This window comes from Prionailurus viverrinus, chromosome E3, assembly GCF_022837055.1.
Source record: "Prionailurus viverrinus isolate Anna chromosome E3, UM_Priviv_1.0, whole genome shotgun sequence".
In the NCBI taxonomy this organism is placed as follows: domain Eukaryota; kingdom Metazoa; phylum Chordata; class Mammalia; order Carnivora; family Felidae; genus Prionailurus; species Prionailurus viverrinus.
This window is the reverse complement of record NC_062576.1, coordinates 8,014,126-8,030,990: the sequence shown is the minus strand read 5'-3', so window position 1 is coordinate 8,030,990 and position 16,865 is coordinate 8,014,126. Positions and strand designations below refer to the sequence as shown.

General features: G+C 53.1%; 2 protein-coding genes and 1 long non-coding RNA gene across 5 annotated transcripts in view; 1 reads left to right on the top strand and 2 right to left on the bottom strand.

The window, feature by feature from the left end:
- Positions 1 to 6,273, bottom strand: part of ZAN (zonadhesin) — a 38,925-nt gene extending 32,652 nt beyond the window's left edge. For both annotated transcript variants that reach the window (XM_047837510.1, XM_047837513.1), the window contains exons 1-7: positions 6,227 to 6,273; positions 5,685 to 5,781; positions 4,468 to 4,520; positions 3,834 to 3,980; positions 3,390 to 3,661; positions 3,124 to 3,211; positions 2,270 to 2,422 (exon numbers count right to left, since the gene is read on the bottom strand). In XM_047837510.1, the coding sequence (XP_047693466.1) occupies positions 2,270 to 2,422; positions 3,124 to 3,211; positions 3,390 to 3,661; positions 3,834 to 3,980; positions 4,468 to 4,520; positions 5,685 to 5,761 (790 nt within the window). In that variant the 5' untranslated portion in view covers positions 5,762 to 5,781; positions 6,227 to 6,273. The remainder of the gene's footprint in view (positions 1 to 2,269; positions 2,423 to 3,123; positions 3,212 to 3,389; positions 3,662 to 3,833; positions 3,981 to 4,467; positions 4,521 to 5,684; positions 5,782 to 6,226) is intronic.
- Positions 145 to 15,933, top strand: LOC125153972 (uncharacterized). Of its 2 annotated transcripts, none has more exons than XR_007147631.1 (4): positions 145 to 274; positions 1,865 to 1,962; positions 14,575 to 14,779; positions 15,179 to 15,933. It is a non-coding gene; the product is annotated as an uncharacterized LOC125153972 (long non-coding RNA). The 2 variants fall into 2 exon arrangements; XR_007147630.1 differs by having other exon boundaries at positions 1,865 to 1,966.
- Positions 13,734 to 15,159, bottom strand: EPO (erythropoietin). The gene is given in 5 exon segments (XM_047837529.1): positions 13,734 to 14,022; positions 14,190 to 14,369; positions 14,621 to 14,707; positions 14,967 to 15,138; positions 15,140 to 15,159. Coding segments are annotated over 5 exon segments (615 nt in total). The 3' UTR covers positions 13,734 to 13,866.
- Positions 15,934 to 16,865: the final 932 nt, after the last annotated feature.

Sequence of the window (16,865 nt, the reverse complement as noted above, 5' to 3'; positions counted from 1 at the left end):
GAGAGAGAACTGGTCTGACGCCTAGAAGCCGGCATCTTCCCACCCCACCCCCTCCAGCAGTTCAAGCAGCCAATCAACCTAGACTTCGCCCGGTGACGCAACTGGTAGCCGGGGAAAAAAGTTCGGCTGCGCAGGCGCGCTCCGTCTTGACTCCCGAGCGGTCCTGCCTGGTGAGCGCGCACGCACCAGGCCTGGAAAGGCGGCCTCCGGGAGACAGAAAAGAGGGCAGAAGGGGAGGGAAGAGAAAAGAGAGGAAACATCAGGGAAGGAGGAGGTAAGGGGAAGGAGGGAAGTGGTAAATGGTGAAAGAAAACGCCAGGAGGGCGCTAATGGGATAGCTGGTTGGTGGAAAGGAGAAGTGGGAGTAAAAGAAAAGAGGGAAAAATAGAAGGAAGCAAGCTGGAAAAAGGAGGAGAGAGAAAATGGAAACAACAACCAACATTTACTGAAACTACTGGGGCTCGGCTTGGGGGTGCTGATACTGGGGGGCGGGGGTGATGCGGAGATGGGCTGGCCCTGCCCTGATCTCCAGGGCTTCGGAAGGGAAGGGGAGGTTCTCCGGGTCTTTCTAGAAGGCGGACCTCCGGCAGCAGGAACAGCAAGAAAGCGCAGAGGAAGGAGATCTTGCATTTGGAGTGAGCAGAAAGGGCTTCTGGGCGCTGGGGGCAGACGGAGAGGAAAAGGACAGAAAAATGAAGGGAGAGGATTGAGAATGGAGAAATGCAAGGGGCGAGAGAACAAAGAAGAGAATTTAGAAAAGAAATCAGGGAGCGGGGTTCTCATGTTTGACCTGCACAGCTTGGCCTGCGTGGCTGTGCTCTGTGAGGCCTGGAGAGGCACGTTGTGTGGAGAAGACAGGAAGAGAGGTAGCTGCTGTGGGCGAGAGAAAAGGAGCAGAGAGGCACAGGGAAGGCGGGAAGGAAGGAAGGAAGCAAGGAAGGAAGCAAGGAAGGGAGGGGGGTGGGGGAGAAAGTAGAAAGGGGGATGGAAGGGAGGGGAGATGGTGGGAAAGAAGCTACGGATAGACATGGATGCAATGGAAGAGGAAACGTATTGCCTGGCTTATTACAAAAGCCTTGTAACTATATACATATGTATATGTTTATTTTAGAGAGAGAGCACGCACGCGTGCACGAGTTGGGGAGGGGCAGAGAGAGAGGGAGGCAGAGCATCCGAAGCAGACTCCAGGCTCAGAGCTGTCAGCACAGAGCCCGACACAGGGCTCAAACTCACGAACCATGAGATCACGACCTGAGCCGAAGTCGGACATTTAACCAACTGAGCCACCCAGCTGCCCTATTGCAAAAGCTTTCTAAATGGCCTCTCTGCATCTGCCTTTGGCCGTTCCCTTCAGCGTATTCTCAATGCAAAAACAAAAACAAAAAAACCCCAAGTGATCCTTTTAAACATAAGGCAGATTTAGTCACTCCTCTGCTCCAAATCCTGCAAAGGCTCCCCATCCACATCCACATAGAATCAAAGCCACAGTCCCGACCATGGCCTTCAAGGCCCCAAGTCATCAGCCCTGCCTAGGACTGCTCTAAGCTCCTCTTCTCTATCCTCGCTAGGTGGCCTCTTGTATCTCAGCACCTCCCCTACCTCCTAGCTCACTGCTACCTCAGGACCTTTGCATGGCTGGCCCCTCTGCTTAGAATGTTCTTCCCCTCTATATGTTCACTCCGTCACTCCTTCACTTGCTTCGAGTTTATGCTCGAATATGACCTGAATGAGACCTACCCTGACACCTTGTTTAAAACTCACAACACCCCCCGCCTTAACTCCTGCACTCCCAATCCCCTCATTTTGTTTGACTTTCATTTTTCAATAGTCCTGCTATAACTATATAATTTATTTCTTGTTTTAGGAACCATCTTCCTCTCACCCCCTGCCACTCCTAGTCTGTTTTGTAAGCTGATGTATCTCAAGGGCCCGGGACAGCACCTGGCACATCATAGGCGCTCAGTAGGTACTTGTTGAATGAATGGATGAACGAATGAATGAAGAATGCATGAATGAATGGTGCCAGGGAAGGGAGGTGAGGAGTAGGCTGTGTTGGGTCTGCCCGGTGGAGTTTGTGGGATGGCAGTGGGGGATGCTGGGGTGTGGAGTTTGCTTTCTGCTGAGTAACTTGCGCTCAGCGAGGTTTGAGGTTGCTGGGGCTTACATCCCATGGCAGTTACTGTGCGGTAGTCAGGCAAACATCGTAAACTCCTGCAGAGGTCACTAGAAGCCCACAAAGTCAAAGGACGGAAGTGTGGTCATTCCTTACCACCAGGGCTAGAGAAATCGTCCTCGGGCCCCACTTTCAGCACCCCGGACGACCCCTTCTTCTGGACCCACTTGGCCCCAGAGGCTGTCGGGATCCAGCTCCAGCCACAGAGATCATTTGGAATGTCAAAGCTGCACATTTGCATCATGCAGACTGAGGGGAGAAAGAGCGGGGTGGGGAGGGAGGGAGGATTTAGCTTGTTCTAGAAGGATGCAGCTCTCAAAAGTATGCCCCAGTGTGGGCATACTCAGAATTCTGAGTCCCAATACTGTGGGACCCAATTCTGAGTCAGAATACTGTGAGCCACGGTGGGCTTTGGAGCCAGATACAATTCCACTCCTCAACGGCTTGTTCCTGGGACATGTTACAGAACCTGCCCAAGCCTCAGTTTCCTCATCTATAACTGGGAACGACAGCACCCGCCTATCTTACTTTAGATCATTTGTGGAGAGCCACTAGTACAATCCTGTGCCCAGTAAGTGTTAATTACTTGGACTCAGCTTCTGGAATTTTCCTTCACTTGAGTTTGCTCCCCTTGAATCTCTATATGTCAGCTTAGAGGGCTGATTCCGGATGGATCTGGGGGAACAGCTGGAGTGACCAGACATCCAGTTTTGCGCAGGGACTGAGGCATTCCTGAGATGCAGGGCTTTCTGTGCAAAAATGGGGACAGTTCAGGGCAATCCGGACTTGGTTGGTCACTCTCGGAAAGTTATTACCACAACTGTGTTCAAAGGGAACCTCTCCTTAGGTGTAGGTGCTTCAGGATTCAAAGGTGTGAGGTGTGGAAGTAGAGGGAAGCCAGAGCTGGGCGGATGGTGGAGGCAGAGAGAGAAGGAGGGACAGGGGCTCACTCCGATTGCAGGAGCCCCTATGGATGGAGATGGCATCCAGAGCGATGTCCAGGTAAGCCGTGCTGCCCCTCACTCCTTCAAACATCACCTGTGGGAGGAAGGAGGGGACCACGCAGCCTGTAAACTCCTTTGCCTCAGCCCCCGCTTTTCCTGCCTGAATTCGGGTGGCCCGGCCCTGGCGCCCCCTCCTTGTCCCGGCCCCTCCTGCCCCCACCCACCCAGATTCGCCCTGGGGCCCAAGGCTCTGCCCTCTGCCTCACCCTCACCTGACTGGGCAGGGCAAGGCCCATAGGCACGGTGACAGCGGTGGGAATCCAGGAGGGGCTCTGGGTGTTAGTGTGTTTCCAGAGCAGGCTGGGGCGCTTCTTCTTGGTGTCCCTGAGCAGCAGTAGTTTGAGCTCGGCGCCCCACGAAAGCCCAAACAGGTGGTAGGCGAAGTGCACGCAGAGGGGGCCTTGCTCCCATATGGGGGGGCTGCGTAGGCGGGCCACCCCGCCCCGGTGGAAGGTGCTTGATGCCATGTGCAGGTAGTAGCCCTCTGCGGGAGGCAGAGCCCAGGATGATGAGGAGGCCCTCCCAGCCTTGAGGGCTGCCCTCCCACCCCCTTCCCAGAGCCCAGGCGTCCACTTCCGGCTGCCTCCCTTCTCCCTGCACCCGCGTCTGCCCGTGCCTACCTCCTAGCTGTCTCCCTAAACCTTAGGCTTCCTTACCTCCGTTGGGGTAGTCCCCGGGGGGACCTGTACTGCCGGTGGGGGATGGTCCACTGGCTCGAGTCCAGTCCCCGTCATCTGTGGACCCTTGGGTCCAATCACAGAGGGGGTTGGAATTATCCTCAAAGTCACACTGAGTGAGAACAGCTGGGAAGAAAGGGCCGCTCTGAGGCCAGAGGAGGGGAGAGGGCCAGCCCCAGAGCCAAACTGGGGGTCGGGGGTTAGCGGGATTGCTTAGCTTAGAGAAGGCAGCCACTATGTGGGTCCAGAGCACAGATTTGGAAAAGAGAATCTGAGAAATAAGAATCTCGTAGGAGAAATTCAGGGCGGGGTGGGGCAGGGCAGAATGACTTCTAGGACAGGGGTCGCACACTGAGGTCCAGGGGGTGGATTCATCTGGGCAGACAGGCTTTGTCTGGATGCATACATTTTGTTGTTGTTAATCTGAATATGAATCTTCTAGGTAGGGCTTGGACTCCACTCTTCCATGGTCCCTCCACCCTCTGTTCATCCAAGGACTGCCCTCCACACATCACTATGTGTTGATGCCATCGCCCAGCCCAGAGGGCCCTTGAGGTGGCCACCCTGCCCTGGGGAAGGACAAAGGTCTGAGTGGTGCTGGTTTCCAACTCACAGTTATCCCTAGAGTTGCGAGCAACTGGCTTCCATTCTGAAGGCTTCCCCTTCCTTGGGGTTGGAGAAGGGAAAAAAAAAAGTAATACTTGTCATCATCAAGAATCATAAGCCTCATCGGTCGTGAGCTTTCTGAGTGGTCCTTCATGAAGGATTTCTTGGTATTCATATTGCACCAAAGTGTAGGCAGCGAACATATATTTACTTGTCTTTAAGGTTTTCGAAAGGCCGGGCGCTTGGGTGGCTCAGTCGGTTGGGCGACTGACTTCGGCTCAAGTCATGATCTCACTGCTTGTGGGTTCGAGCTGCACATCAGGCTCTGTGCTGACAGCTCAGAGCCTGGAGCCTGCTTCAGATTCTGTGTCTCCTTCTCTCTCTATGACCCTCCCCAACTTGTGCTCTCTCTCTCAAAAAATAAACATTAAAAAAAAAAAAAAAGAAGAAGGCCCCCAACCTCCTCACGTTAAATTCTCATCTATCTCCTAAAAATAAAATACAATAATGAGTGTCTCTCCTTGGAGCGCCTCACTGGTTCCCTCCGTGCCTCTGTGACCTGTGTTGGAGCCTCCCTGGAGGAGGAACCCGATCGTGTGTATGGCAGTTCTCAAGCAGTGCCTCGGCGTTTACACCTGGGGAAACCCCTTCCTTCGAGCTGAGGTCCTCTTGTGCTGAAGCCTAAGTTCTCCCCTTAGAGCGGGGACCCTGGGTCCCACGCTGCCCTAGCTACGTGCCACTGAACACACAGATGAATAACACAGGGATGGCCCCTCCTCGCCCTAGGAATAACGCAGAGAAGCTCACTGCGCCTCCCCAGATGGTGTAGGCCAAACGGAATAGCCCTTTGCCATACACGTACAAGTTCTACTTGCTCAAATCCCACAAAACAAGCTCCAGGACACCAAGCCATCTATCATTTCTTGCTGCCTCTACCGGAAGTCTCCTGTCTGCTGGGTTTGCCCTGGGTTTGGTCCGTTTCCTGAAGGCCCAGCCTCTCCTCTCGTCTCTTCTTGCTCTTTCTAACATCTGGGCTCTGTCCTCTGAGCTTCTCACACTCCTCAGTTCTAGGCGCTTGGGTCGTGGGGTTCTCCCTACTGTTCCTGTTCATCATCCCCTTCCTCCCCACGGCTGTGCCCTTCATCGTTACCCTTTTGCCCCCTCCAGCTTTGCGCCTCACTCTCCCCCAGAGTGACCCCAGATCACCCCCTGAGTCCCGCTTACCGGACAGGGGCAGGCATGTGGCCCTGGCCCCAGGCGGCCCCCACCAGCAGCACCAGAGTCCAGACTGGAGGAGCCATATGGGACCTCAGAGGCGGCTCTTAGGGAAGAGGGGAAGGCACAGTGAGCGCGGGCTACTTTATCTATCCCTGACCCTCCTCTCTTGACATCCTTCCAGGGATGCCATGAAAACCAGACAGAGAACACCAGAACGCTCTGGGAAATGAAAACTACAAGGGTGGAAATTTAAAATCCAGTGAAAGGAAATGAGATGAGAGCAGGAGAGAAGGACCAAGCGGTCCAGAACGTCTAGCATCCAACCAAAAGAGTTCAAATCAGAAAGAACAAAGGGAAAGAAAGGACTTCGGAAAAACCACACGAGAAGATTTCATAGGACTGAGCTACAAGTCTCTTGATGAAAAGGGGTCTCTTATGATGGGTGCAAAGACACCCATGGAAGGTCTGTCATGAGATTTCAGAGTATTGGGGGAGGAGGGGAGAGAAGACCCTAACCACTTTCAGATAGAAAGAAGCAGGTCACATACTAAGGATCAGGAATCAGCATGGCATCAGGCTTTTCAATAGCAACCAGGGGTTCTAAGAGGCTGTGGAACATTGTCTGCAGAATTCCAACAGGAAATCATTTCAAATCTAAAATTCTATAGCTGGCAACAATGGCAAAAACGACCGGCAGGTCATTACTGGCAAAGAATCGAAAAAGACAAGTCCCAGAGGAAGACATACCACCAGCCAGTAACCATCGGAGAAGATGTCCTGCTTCACTAGCGATAAGGAAAATGCTAATCAAAACTACAACTGTCACATTGACAACCATTTAAGAGATTGAAGGCATTGGGCATTGGCCAGGATGTGGGTAGACACACTCAAATACATTGATGCTAAGACTCTATGTTGGTGAAAACTTCTTCGAAGGTAATCTGAAACTCTCAAACTTCCTAACATGCACGTCTTTGACCCCACCTTACCTTTCCAAGCATCTTCCCACAGAAATACCTATTTGCACAAAATAGTAATAGAAATGCCTTTTTGCACAAAGCTGGGCACATCTTAAAGATGGTAATTGTGGCACTGATTAGAGTAGGAAAAAAAAATCGAGATTACCCAAACATTTGCCAGCAGAGATGCGGTTGGATCATAGTCAAGGACTATGTTTCACGTGGAGGAATATTATGTACATATTAAAAAGAATGGCACTCCTCCAAAAGTTAAAAATAGAATTACCATAGGGCCCAGCAATTCCACTTTTGGCTGTATACCAAAAAGAATTGAACGCAAAGACGAAGAGATAGATAACCTGGTCACCCATGTTTATGGTGGCATTATTCACCATAGCCAAAAGGTGAAGGTGACCCAAAGTCCACAAAGCCAAAAAATATGGCACATACATACAATATCATTCAGCCTTTTTTTTAATGTTTATTTTTAATTTTTTTTATTTTTTGAGAGAGACAGAGTGTGAACAAGGGAGAGGCAGAGAGAGGGAGACACAGAATCTGAAGCAAGCTCTAGGCTCCCAACTGTCAGCACAGAGCCCAACGCGAGGCTCGAACTCGCAAACTGCGAGATCATGACCTGAGCCGGGGTCGGATATTTAACCAGCTGAGCCACCCAAGCGCCCCTCATTCAGCCTTTAAAATGAAGGACATTCTCACACATGCTGCAACACTAAGGACATTATGCTAAGTGAAATAAGCCTGACACAGAAAGACAAATAGCATATGATTCTGCTCATAGGAGATGCCTACTGTAGTCAGACTCGTAGAGACAGAAAATAGAATGGTGGTTGACAGGAATAAGGAGTTTTTGTTTCATGGGGACAGAATTTCAGCTAGGGAAGATGTGAAGGTTGTGTGGATGGCCAGTGGTGATGATGTCACAATGCGAATGTACTTAATGCCACTGAACTGCACGCTTAAAAATGGTTAAGAAGAGGGGTGCCTGGCTGACTCAGTTGGAAGAGTGTGAGACTCTTGATCTTGGGGTCGTGAGTTCAAGCCCGATGTGGGGTACAGAGATAAATACATTTTAAAAAAACAAAAGAATTTTTTAAGAATTTGAATGGTTAAGATGACATTTTATGTTGAGTATGTTACCACAATCAAAAAATAATTTAAAAATATTAATTGATGTTATTACACTTTGTTAAAGTTTATTCCTGGCTTAAGGAAAAAATAAAGAATGGGGGTAGAGCTGTATGCTGTGATAGTGGAAAGGGATCCTGCGTATGTTATTAAGTGAAAGAGGCTGGAAGAGTCCAGAATGCACTCAACAGGAGGGATGAGCCACCTCTGGGAAGGGACGGAGGAGACCTTGCTGACACAAGTTTAGAGACTTTCTAAACCACAAAGAGGTGGTAATCAGACAAGATGGGAAGACACATCCAGGAAGGGAGAATGTTCCAAGCTTAGAGGGAGCATGACACTTTTTTGAAGAAAGGTGGGGTGGCGGTGGGGGGGGGGGGGGGGGCGGGCGGAGAGGCAGGGTCCCTGGCTTGGAGGACCTTGGATACCATAGCTTTGAAGGGCCACTAAAAGTTTTTAAGCCACCAGGGTGACTTGATCCCACGTACATTCTCCAAAGGCTTCTGTGGCAGCCTCGGCAGATAAGGACCAAAGAGAGGCTGGTTGGAGCTGGAGAGACAGGAGAGGAGGCTTCGGAGGGTGAGGGATGGTGGTGCAGCTGGACAGTAACATTGAGACAGCAGGAGTGGGGAGAACTTTCCAGGAGCCAGGAACAGCGGTGCTTCTGGGCTAATCTAACCGCACCTCGTGTCCTCTTCATTACACAACTATTGTCCTCGTTTTCCATGTGTTGAAACTGAGCTCTTCGGAAATGAAGTCCACTGTCCGGCCCAAGAGCATGGCTCCGGCGGTCCCCACAGTGTGGCCTGCAGACTCCCACAGTTGTGTTGGGAGCATCCAGAGGAGGTCAGGACCCCACCCCCACCCCCACCCCAGCCAGAGCAGCTCTGCTTTGACCTGTTTCATAAATGGCAATCCTACATAAGACTGCAGCAGAAAGGTGGTTTTGCCCCTTTTGAAAAGGCTGTTGACTCCCACCGCACATACAGAGCCATATCTAGGCTGGAGGGCTGGTCAGCAGCGAGCTGGCCTCTCCTGTCCAGACTTCCCATATCCTACCACACCCAGGTGTTTCTAAAAACCTTCAGTTTCACTCCCTTCACCTTGGCAGCCCCCCATTCCCTATCATCAAATCTATGCCCGGCGTGGCTCAGTCAGTAGAGCATCTGACTCTTGGTTTCAGCTCAGGTCATGATTTCATGGTTGTGGGATTGAGCCACATGTTGGGCTCTGTGTGGACAGCAAGGAGCCTGCTTGGGATTCTCTCTCCCTCTCTCTCTGCCCCTACCCCACTCATGAGCGTGTTCTCGCTCTCTCTCTCTCTCTCAAAATAAATAAACTGTAAAAAACTTTAAAAAAAAAATCTATGCCCAGGGGTACATCGAAGAGGGAAGTCCTAACCCCCTTAGCAGTCCTGGGGATTCCTGCCCACATGAACCCAAAGGGACTGTGTAGGGGTCCGATCTGGGGAGAGAGCAATCCTCTGCCCCTTTTCATCAAAGTGGGGGATGTAATGGATGCCCAGCCCAAACCCTGATCTACCCTTTCTCCATACCAGGTTAGGAGAGCAGTCAAGAGAGGGACAGCGCCAGGAAATGGTTAACCCGGGGAAGAGCAACAGAAGTCAATTGATCCACAGCCCCTCCTGGTTGGGCAATAAGTCCTCCGAGGGCTGCTTTTGCTGACCTCTCTTTGGCGCCACAGAGCTGGACAGTCTCAGCTTCCAACCTGTCCGGGGGTGGGGGTTGGTTCACAAGTCAGGACAGGAAGGGCCGGCGATGTGGGAGGGAGCCCCCGGGCTCTGCATTTTGGGGAGTCATGAGTGCACAAGGACCCAGAGGGCTTGTGGCTTGACCAGCCTAGCAGCTGCAGGATAGGTGTGAGAGACCCTGGCATGTAGAAACCCTGGGAACCACTCCAGAGAAGTAAAGCCGGTCTTGGCTTCACTGTGTTTCCTTGAACACTTTACTCACCCTCTCTGGTCCTTAGTGTGTGCTTCTGTAAAATGGAGAGACTAGCACGGCTAAATTTTGTTTTGTTTTGTTTTGTTTTGTTTTGTTTTGTTTTGTTTTGTTTTGTTTTGTTTTAAAGCAGGAATTGTGTGTGGGTCATGTAATTTTTTTCCTAATCAATTTTTAAAAATCAAGAAGAGAGAGTTCATGGACATTTGGGCATGACTCATATAAATTGGGAAACCATACTCCTGCCTGCTTTTCTGTTGCCAGTAATCTTTCATAATGTCACAGTTGTATGATGGAATTTTAGAGGAATTAACCTTGACCAGCTAGGGAAAAAAAAACCAAAAAACGTAGTTAACATTCAGCTCAGGTTGCAATGTCTAATGTTGCCAACTCAACTCCAGCAACACTTGTCTTCTTTGGTGAGAAGAGGATTCTGAGCAGTTCCAGGAACATCTTAGGTGACCTGTGAGCTGGGGTCAGGCAGGTGCATTTGGTCAGCCTGATGCTCAGGCCCAGGGAGAAGGTTTGGGCCAATAGGTGGCAGTCAAGGTGGGGTCTCCGGCTGCTGGAGGCGACTGAGTTGGCCTCCAGTGCTGGAGACTTGGGTCTTGGGAAGGGTGGGAGGTAACTTCTGCCCATCTAGGGAGGAAGGAGGAACCCCAGGCAGGGGATGGAGCAGGGAGGAGTTGATAGTGAGAGATGGATGGGCCTAAAGCCTCATTGACCCAGAAGTGCTCCCTCTCCTCCAGCTACTCCCTCTACGCTCCTTTCCCTGTGGTCCCCGCTTGGGGCAGAAGAGGGAACCAGGGTCAGAGAACCTGGATCCTGGTCCTTATCTTCCTCTCAGTGTCTTATGGCCTGGGCACAGCCCATAATCTCTCTGAACCTTGGTTTCTTCCTCTGCAAAATGGAGATCCTCTACCGTCTCTGCCTTCCTCCCTCGGTTAGGAGAGCAAATAAGAAAATGCCCCGAGAAAGCACCTTGTAAATCGCAAAGCACTCTACAAACACAAGGCAGTGCCATTAAACAATTATGTAACTGGCTGACTCAGAACTGGGCTGTGCTGGCTCCTGTCCTGACAGGAAGTCAGAGGAGCTGGCTGGCTGTCGTTTACCTGGTGGGACTTAAGTTTTATTCTCCCCATCTGGCAAACGGGGATGATACTGAAGGTCCTCCTGTTTCGTGGATTGGTGGTGAGAATCACAGCAGGTCATGCCGGTGCCAGAGTTTAATAAGTTGTGAATCATCATCATAATAGTACAGAAGAGAGTTCACACTCCCTGCCTGTGCCTGAAAAACATCTGGAATCTGGAGACACCCTCCCTCCTTGGGTATCTATGTTGCTTTGCAGGGACTTGAGCCTTCACCAGGTCCTTCCCATCGGGGCCTGTCCATACAGTGACCTACAAAGCCGGCTCTGTCCACGTTTATGAGCTCCTGTCTTTTTGTCTCCAGTGGGGAATGCCCGCTTTCTCGGAGGACACCTGGGCTCTGAGTGGCGCAGATGATCATTTCATGTTTTTCTAAGCACTCTGCACAGAAGCTGGCACCCAGTAGGTACTCCGTTAAGTGTGGAATAAATGAGTTATGTGGGTTTTTTTTTACGTTTTTTTATTTTTGAGAGAGAGAGACAGACAGGCAGACAGACAGAGTGCTAGTGGGGGAGGGGCAGAGAGAAAAAAGGAGAAAGAGACACAGAATCTGAAGGAAGCTCCAGGCTCCAAGCTGTCAGCACAGAGCCCGACGCAAGCCTTGAACTCACGAGCCATGAGATCAAGACCTGAGCCAACGTCAGATACTTAACCAACTGAGCCACTCAGGCACCCCATATGTTTTGAATGTTTTAACATACTGGCCCAGGTCATATAGTTGGGGTCCCTTAACTAGCTAGGTACCACATCAGGCTAAGATGTGCTTAGGGGTTGAGTCCTCAACCTTGTGTTCAGGTCCCAGCTGCCATTATTAGCTGCATTCCTTGGATTTCAGGACAACTCTCTTGACTTCAGTTCTGCCAGAGAGAAAGACAGATTCCTCCCTTCCTGATTCACAGCAGTGGAGCGAGAACCAGATGCCATCTGTGGAAACCACAATGCAAACTTCTTTTTAAAAAATTTTTTTTAACGTTTATTTATTTTTGAGACAGAGACAGAGCATGAACGGGGGAGGGTCAGAGAGAGAGGGAGACACAGAATCGGAAGCAGGCTCCAGGCTCTGAGCCATCAGCCCAGAGCCCGACGCGGGGCTCGAACTCACGGACCGTGAGATCGTGACCTGAGCCGAAGTCGGACGCTCAGTTGGACTGAGCCACCCAGGCGCCCCTGCAAATTTCTATTGAAATGTGCCAAGATCGGAGCCTTAAGGGTTCTTTTGCAGGCCAATTTGTTTAGCATTTCCTAGTGGGGCCTGAAGAGGGCACTGTACCCCAGGAGCTGGATTGGCCAGGTGAAAATTCTTCTTTGGATCCACCCCTCTGTGGATTCCTCCCACCCCTGCCCCCTTCACACTCCTATACTTCACAAATACCCTCCAATCCTGCAACCTACCCCTAATTAATTTTTCCTGCTGCAGATTGCAAAACTTCTCTCTCTTTTGCATATTTTCAGGGGTGCAGCCTGACTTCTCTGTTTTGTGATAGAAACAGAGAGACTGATCCTCCCATATATGTTAATGGCCGGGATCTGGATCCTGATGCAGTTTTGTGTCATCTTTTGCTGTCTGCACTGGTCTCTCCTGGGCGGTACTTTACAGCGGAAGCATTATGTCTGGGAAGGAATTTGAAGTTGATTGTCAGAGTAATGAGTAAAATTAGACGTAGGGATGGAGAGTGGAGGCCATTTGTTCTGTGTCCCATATCCCGGGGAAGCAGGGAGCAGGTAGGGATTCTGTGGAAGGAACAAGCAGAAGAGGGAAGGGGTCAGTGCTGGGGGAATTGGGGGTTCCTGTTGTCTTGACCTTGGCAGTGACTTTATTTCTTCATCTGTTCAATGGGAATGACAGTGGACACTTTCTCATAGAGTTGTGCAAGGAATCAAATGAAGTCGAGTAAGGGAACCACCTGGAAGAGCCATGCTCAGTGAGACCCTTGTCGGGGAAGGTGGCTCCTTCTGTGAGTTACAGGGTAGAGCAGTAATAGTGACCATCCCCGGCAAGGAAAGAGGACAGCGGGATTTAGAGGTGGCAAGGGCAGATACTGGGAATGTGGTTTTAGCCAAAGGCACCACAGAGAAGAAGTGAGAAATAATAAGGTTCTAGTATACAGGACTGGGAGCTGTCCCCAGCCACCAAAGGGACTCTTCCTCCTGGCTCCTGTTTCCTTGATGGCGGCTGTAACTCACTAAAGAGAGTTGCCAGCTGCCTACTGAGGAATAGCCTTGAATGGAGCCACCTTATTGACCAGCGTGGGCAGAGCTTGTGGCCTCAGGCCCAGTGGGGTCAAGAGGTCAGACAGGCCATGCGAGGCAGCACGTAGGGCCTGACCCCCTCCAGCTCTAGTTTCCCAGGACTGCTGCCTGCTGCCAGGGTGGGAGCAGGGCCAGGGAAGTGGGGCGCTCCAGGGGAAAACAGAAAAGCCAAGAGCCATGTTGTGGTTTCAGTTCTTGCCGGTGAGATTGAAAAATACACAAGATGTGGACCCACTGAGAGCCAGGGGCCAGCCCCCATCCCATCTCCCTGGCTCCCACCACCCTTCGTCCGGCGGGCTCTTACTATCATGGGAGTGCCCATGAGACCTGGAGAATTCATGGCTCGCCACCTAAATTCTCCGGTCCCTCCTATCCCTGCCTGATGGGTGCACGAAGAGGTATCGGCCCTCCACCTTGTCCCGGCATCACGGTTCGGCAGGGCACCCAGCAAGGCTCCATCCCCAAGTTTAAGCTGATTTCCTCCAAATTCCTCCTGCTTCGGGGCCTCAGGCTGGCCCTGTGACATCCTTAGATCTGAGTTGCGCTCTGGACAGTTCCTCTGGCCCTTGCGATGTCACCACTGGCCGTGGAGTGTCCGTGGGACTGGCTGGTGCTGAGCTGATCACCCCCGACAGGGGTCAGGAGTGGTGGTGCAGAGGGCGTGGCACAGGCAGTGGTGGTAAGTGAGGTGGTGGACATGCCCGGGGTGGGAGCACCTGGTCACCTGTCTCCTCTTCGGCAGGCCTCCCCTGTGTACAGCGTCAGCTTTCCTCGCAGGAAGTTGGAGTAGATTCGGAAAAGTTTGCACAAAGTATCGACAGTGAATGTTCGGAGTGGAGCAGCAGAGGTTGCCTCTGGAAGGGAGGTGGCTTCCTTCTGCCAAGGAGAGAACAGAAGGTTACCGCAGTGCGGGGGCCCCTGGAGGGAGATGGGATTCAGGCTAGGATCGGAAGGGGGATGAGAGCCTCAGTATTTCTTGGCAGGGGTCCTTCTCCCATTTTACAGAAAGGGCAAAGAGAAGTGAGGCCCCCCCACCTACGCACCTGGGCTCCCAGTGCCCGAAGCAGGGAGGTGAGGCTGCGCAGGCTGCTGACGGCTTTATCCACATGCAGCTGCAGGGTCTCAGATGGCTGGGAGGAGTTGGCCAGCAAGGCCTGGCCCCGCAGGATGGCTTCTGAGAGCAGGGCGAGGCCCTGCCAGACTTCCACAGCCTGCTGCCCGACCTAAAGGGAGTGGACACTTGGAGTCAGCAGCCCAAGCCAGCCCCTCCGTCTCAGCAACCCCAGGCACCAAGCTGAGCAAATGAAGGCATGGAATCAGTTTTGTTGAATGAATGAATGAATGAATGAATGAAGAAAGGAACAAATGAATGGACATACTGCATTCAGCCCTCACCTCCTTCTATCATTCTCCCTCCCACCCCAACAGGTTCCCAAAATGAGACTCCCCAAGAAGAAGGAAAACATAAACTCACGTCCATCCTCTTCCAGGTGTAGAAGTTGACCTTGGTGTCTGGGACAGTGATATTCTCACTGAAGCTGCAGCCTTCAGCACAGCCCATCTGAAATGCACGACCCCCGAGTCAGGCTCCCCGAGGGCTCCCCTCCACCATTGCCCCTTACCTAGCTCCCAGGTATGTATTGGGGGTACCACTTTTATCATTGTTACTGGGGGTTCTGGCTTCCCACCTTCCTGAACCAAGTGCCAGGAAGGGGCTCAGCTTCCTGGATCTTGGAGGACCCCCCCCCCCCCCCCCCCCCCCCCCGCCCCAGGACTCCTGAGAGTGAGTTCTGTGGAATGTTTTGTGGAGGGGGCCTCACCGTGACATTTTCGGCCTCCCTGGCCTCCAGAATGTACCTCTCCAGGACTCGGCTGTCACAGATGAGGCGAGGGGGGGCGCCCAGGACTGGGAGGCCCAGGGGAAGCAGCAGCAAAGATAGCAGAAGCAGCAGGGCAGGACATTCTAGAAAAGAGTGCCAGGCTGAGTGTGTTTGGAGGAGCAGGTTCACACATCCCGTTCCTCTGCCCCCAGCTTGTCGCTCCCACCCCGAACCTTCCCAGCGCTCGGGTTCTGCCTCCTTGGCCTTCATTCAATCCCCGCCGCCCGCCGCCGCGGTGAGCACACCCCACCCCCCAAACTACCGGCATCCCCTTCTCCCGGGCAAACTTCAATCCCGGTGTGACAGAGGCTTCCCCTCTCGCAGATCTCGGGGATTGCTCCAAGACCCAGGTATCAGCTTCCTCCCCACGCACGGAGCCGCCCCTCTTCCCCCCCAACCCGCAAACCGCGTCCCCGTGCCCGGGTCAGATTTCACCTTTTCCCGGCGGCTCCGGGAGCCCTGCCGGCACGTGGAGGCTGCCCCACCCCCCTTGCCCTTCCGGGGTCCTTGGCAAGTTGTCGGTCCTTGAACCCGGCCACCTCGGGGCCACTAGCCCCAGCGGTAAATTCCTGCTCAAACAGGGGCCCAGGCGGGCGGGGGCTCCTCCAGCCGGCGGGTACTCACCGCACGACCCCATCTCCGTGCCTCCCCCGGCCCCTCAGCGACCAGGGGCTCGGCCGGCGCCCTTGCCGGGAGCCCTCATCCCGGGAAGCGCGGCGGGGCAGGGCCGGCCTCACGCCCTGAAGGAAGGGGCCACCGTCCGGGGGCCGCCGAGCCGGGGTCGCGCACAGCGAGCGCAGGACTGCTGGCCACGGTCCGCGAGGACTGGCGCGCGGCGACCGGTCGGGGTTGGCCCGGGGACTGCGGCTCGGCCGGGGGTCGGGGCTGTTATCAGCATGTGTGCGTGCGTGTGTGGGGGTGGGGGGCAGGCTGTGTGCGTGAGGGGTCGCCGGAGGTAGGGGCCAGAGGGGTCAGACCGGGGCAGGACGCCTGGGTCGGGGGTTCGCCGGGGCGGGAGCACAGCGGCCGCAGGCGCGGAGCAGGGCACCGGTCTGCGCGTCCGAGCCCGGGTTCTGGGAGGTGCCGCTGGGTGCGCACCCGTGGGAGGGGTGCCATTCTGGGAAAGGCTGGGGGCCTCCGACGCTCCCTGGGGGTGGGAGAGTGGGGCGTCCCGTTCTCGGGCCAAGGTGGGGGGTGGTTCAGAGCTGGGGGTGCCGGTTCCTGCGAGGCAGCTGGGTCTGGAGGCCGGGAAGGTGCTGGCAGAGGCGAGTTGCCTTCCTCTCACAATCCCGGTACTTCTAGAAGACAGTATTTGTTCGTGGTCTGGAATTTTATGGGGGCACACGAAGCAAGAAATCTGGGGGTCTTCTCTCCCCACTCATCACTTTCCAGGACTCTGAAAACCCAGAAATGGAACTTTCAGGCACCTGGTATGTTGTGCAGGACAGGCCATGCACTTTGACATCCTTTTTGTTGTTTTTGTCTCTGACCTGTGATATAGGTTAGTCTGCGTGGCAGAATTCTTAAGAACTCTGAAATAGAGCTATCCCCCAGAATGATGGCTCTTCAGATTTGCAGCTCAGCCTTTGGGGCTTCTAGGAAGCATCCGGGCAAGCTGTCTAGAGCAGGAGTCCAAGGCTGGCTGGTCTCTCAAACCTTGGAAAGAGGTCTCAGTCCTGAGCCTCAGTGCCCTGACCTATCAAATGGGGCTGATGAAAGTCCCAGTCCCAAAGTCCTACAAATACAGATGGTTATATATATTCCTTTACATCCTTACCAGTTCTGTGATACTAAAGATATCTCATTCAAGCCATTGGTGCCTTCTTTTGTCAAGTCAGC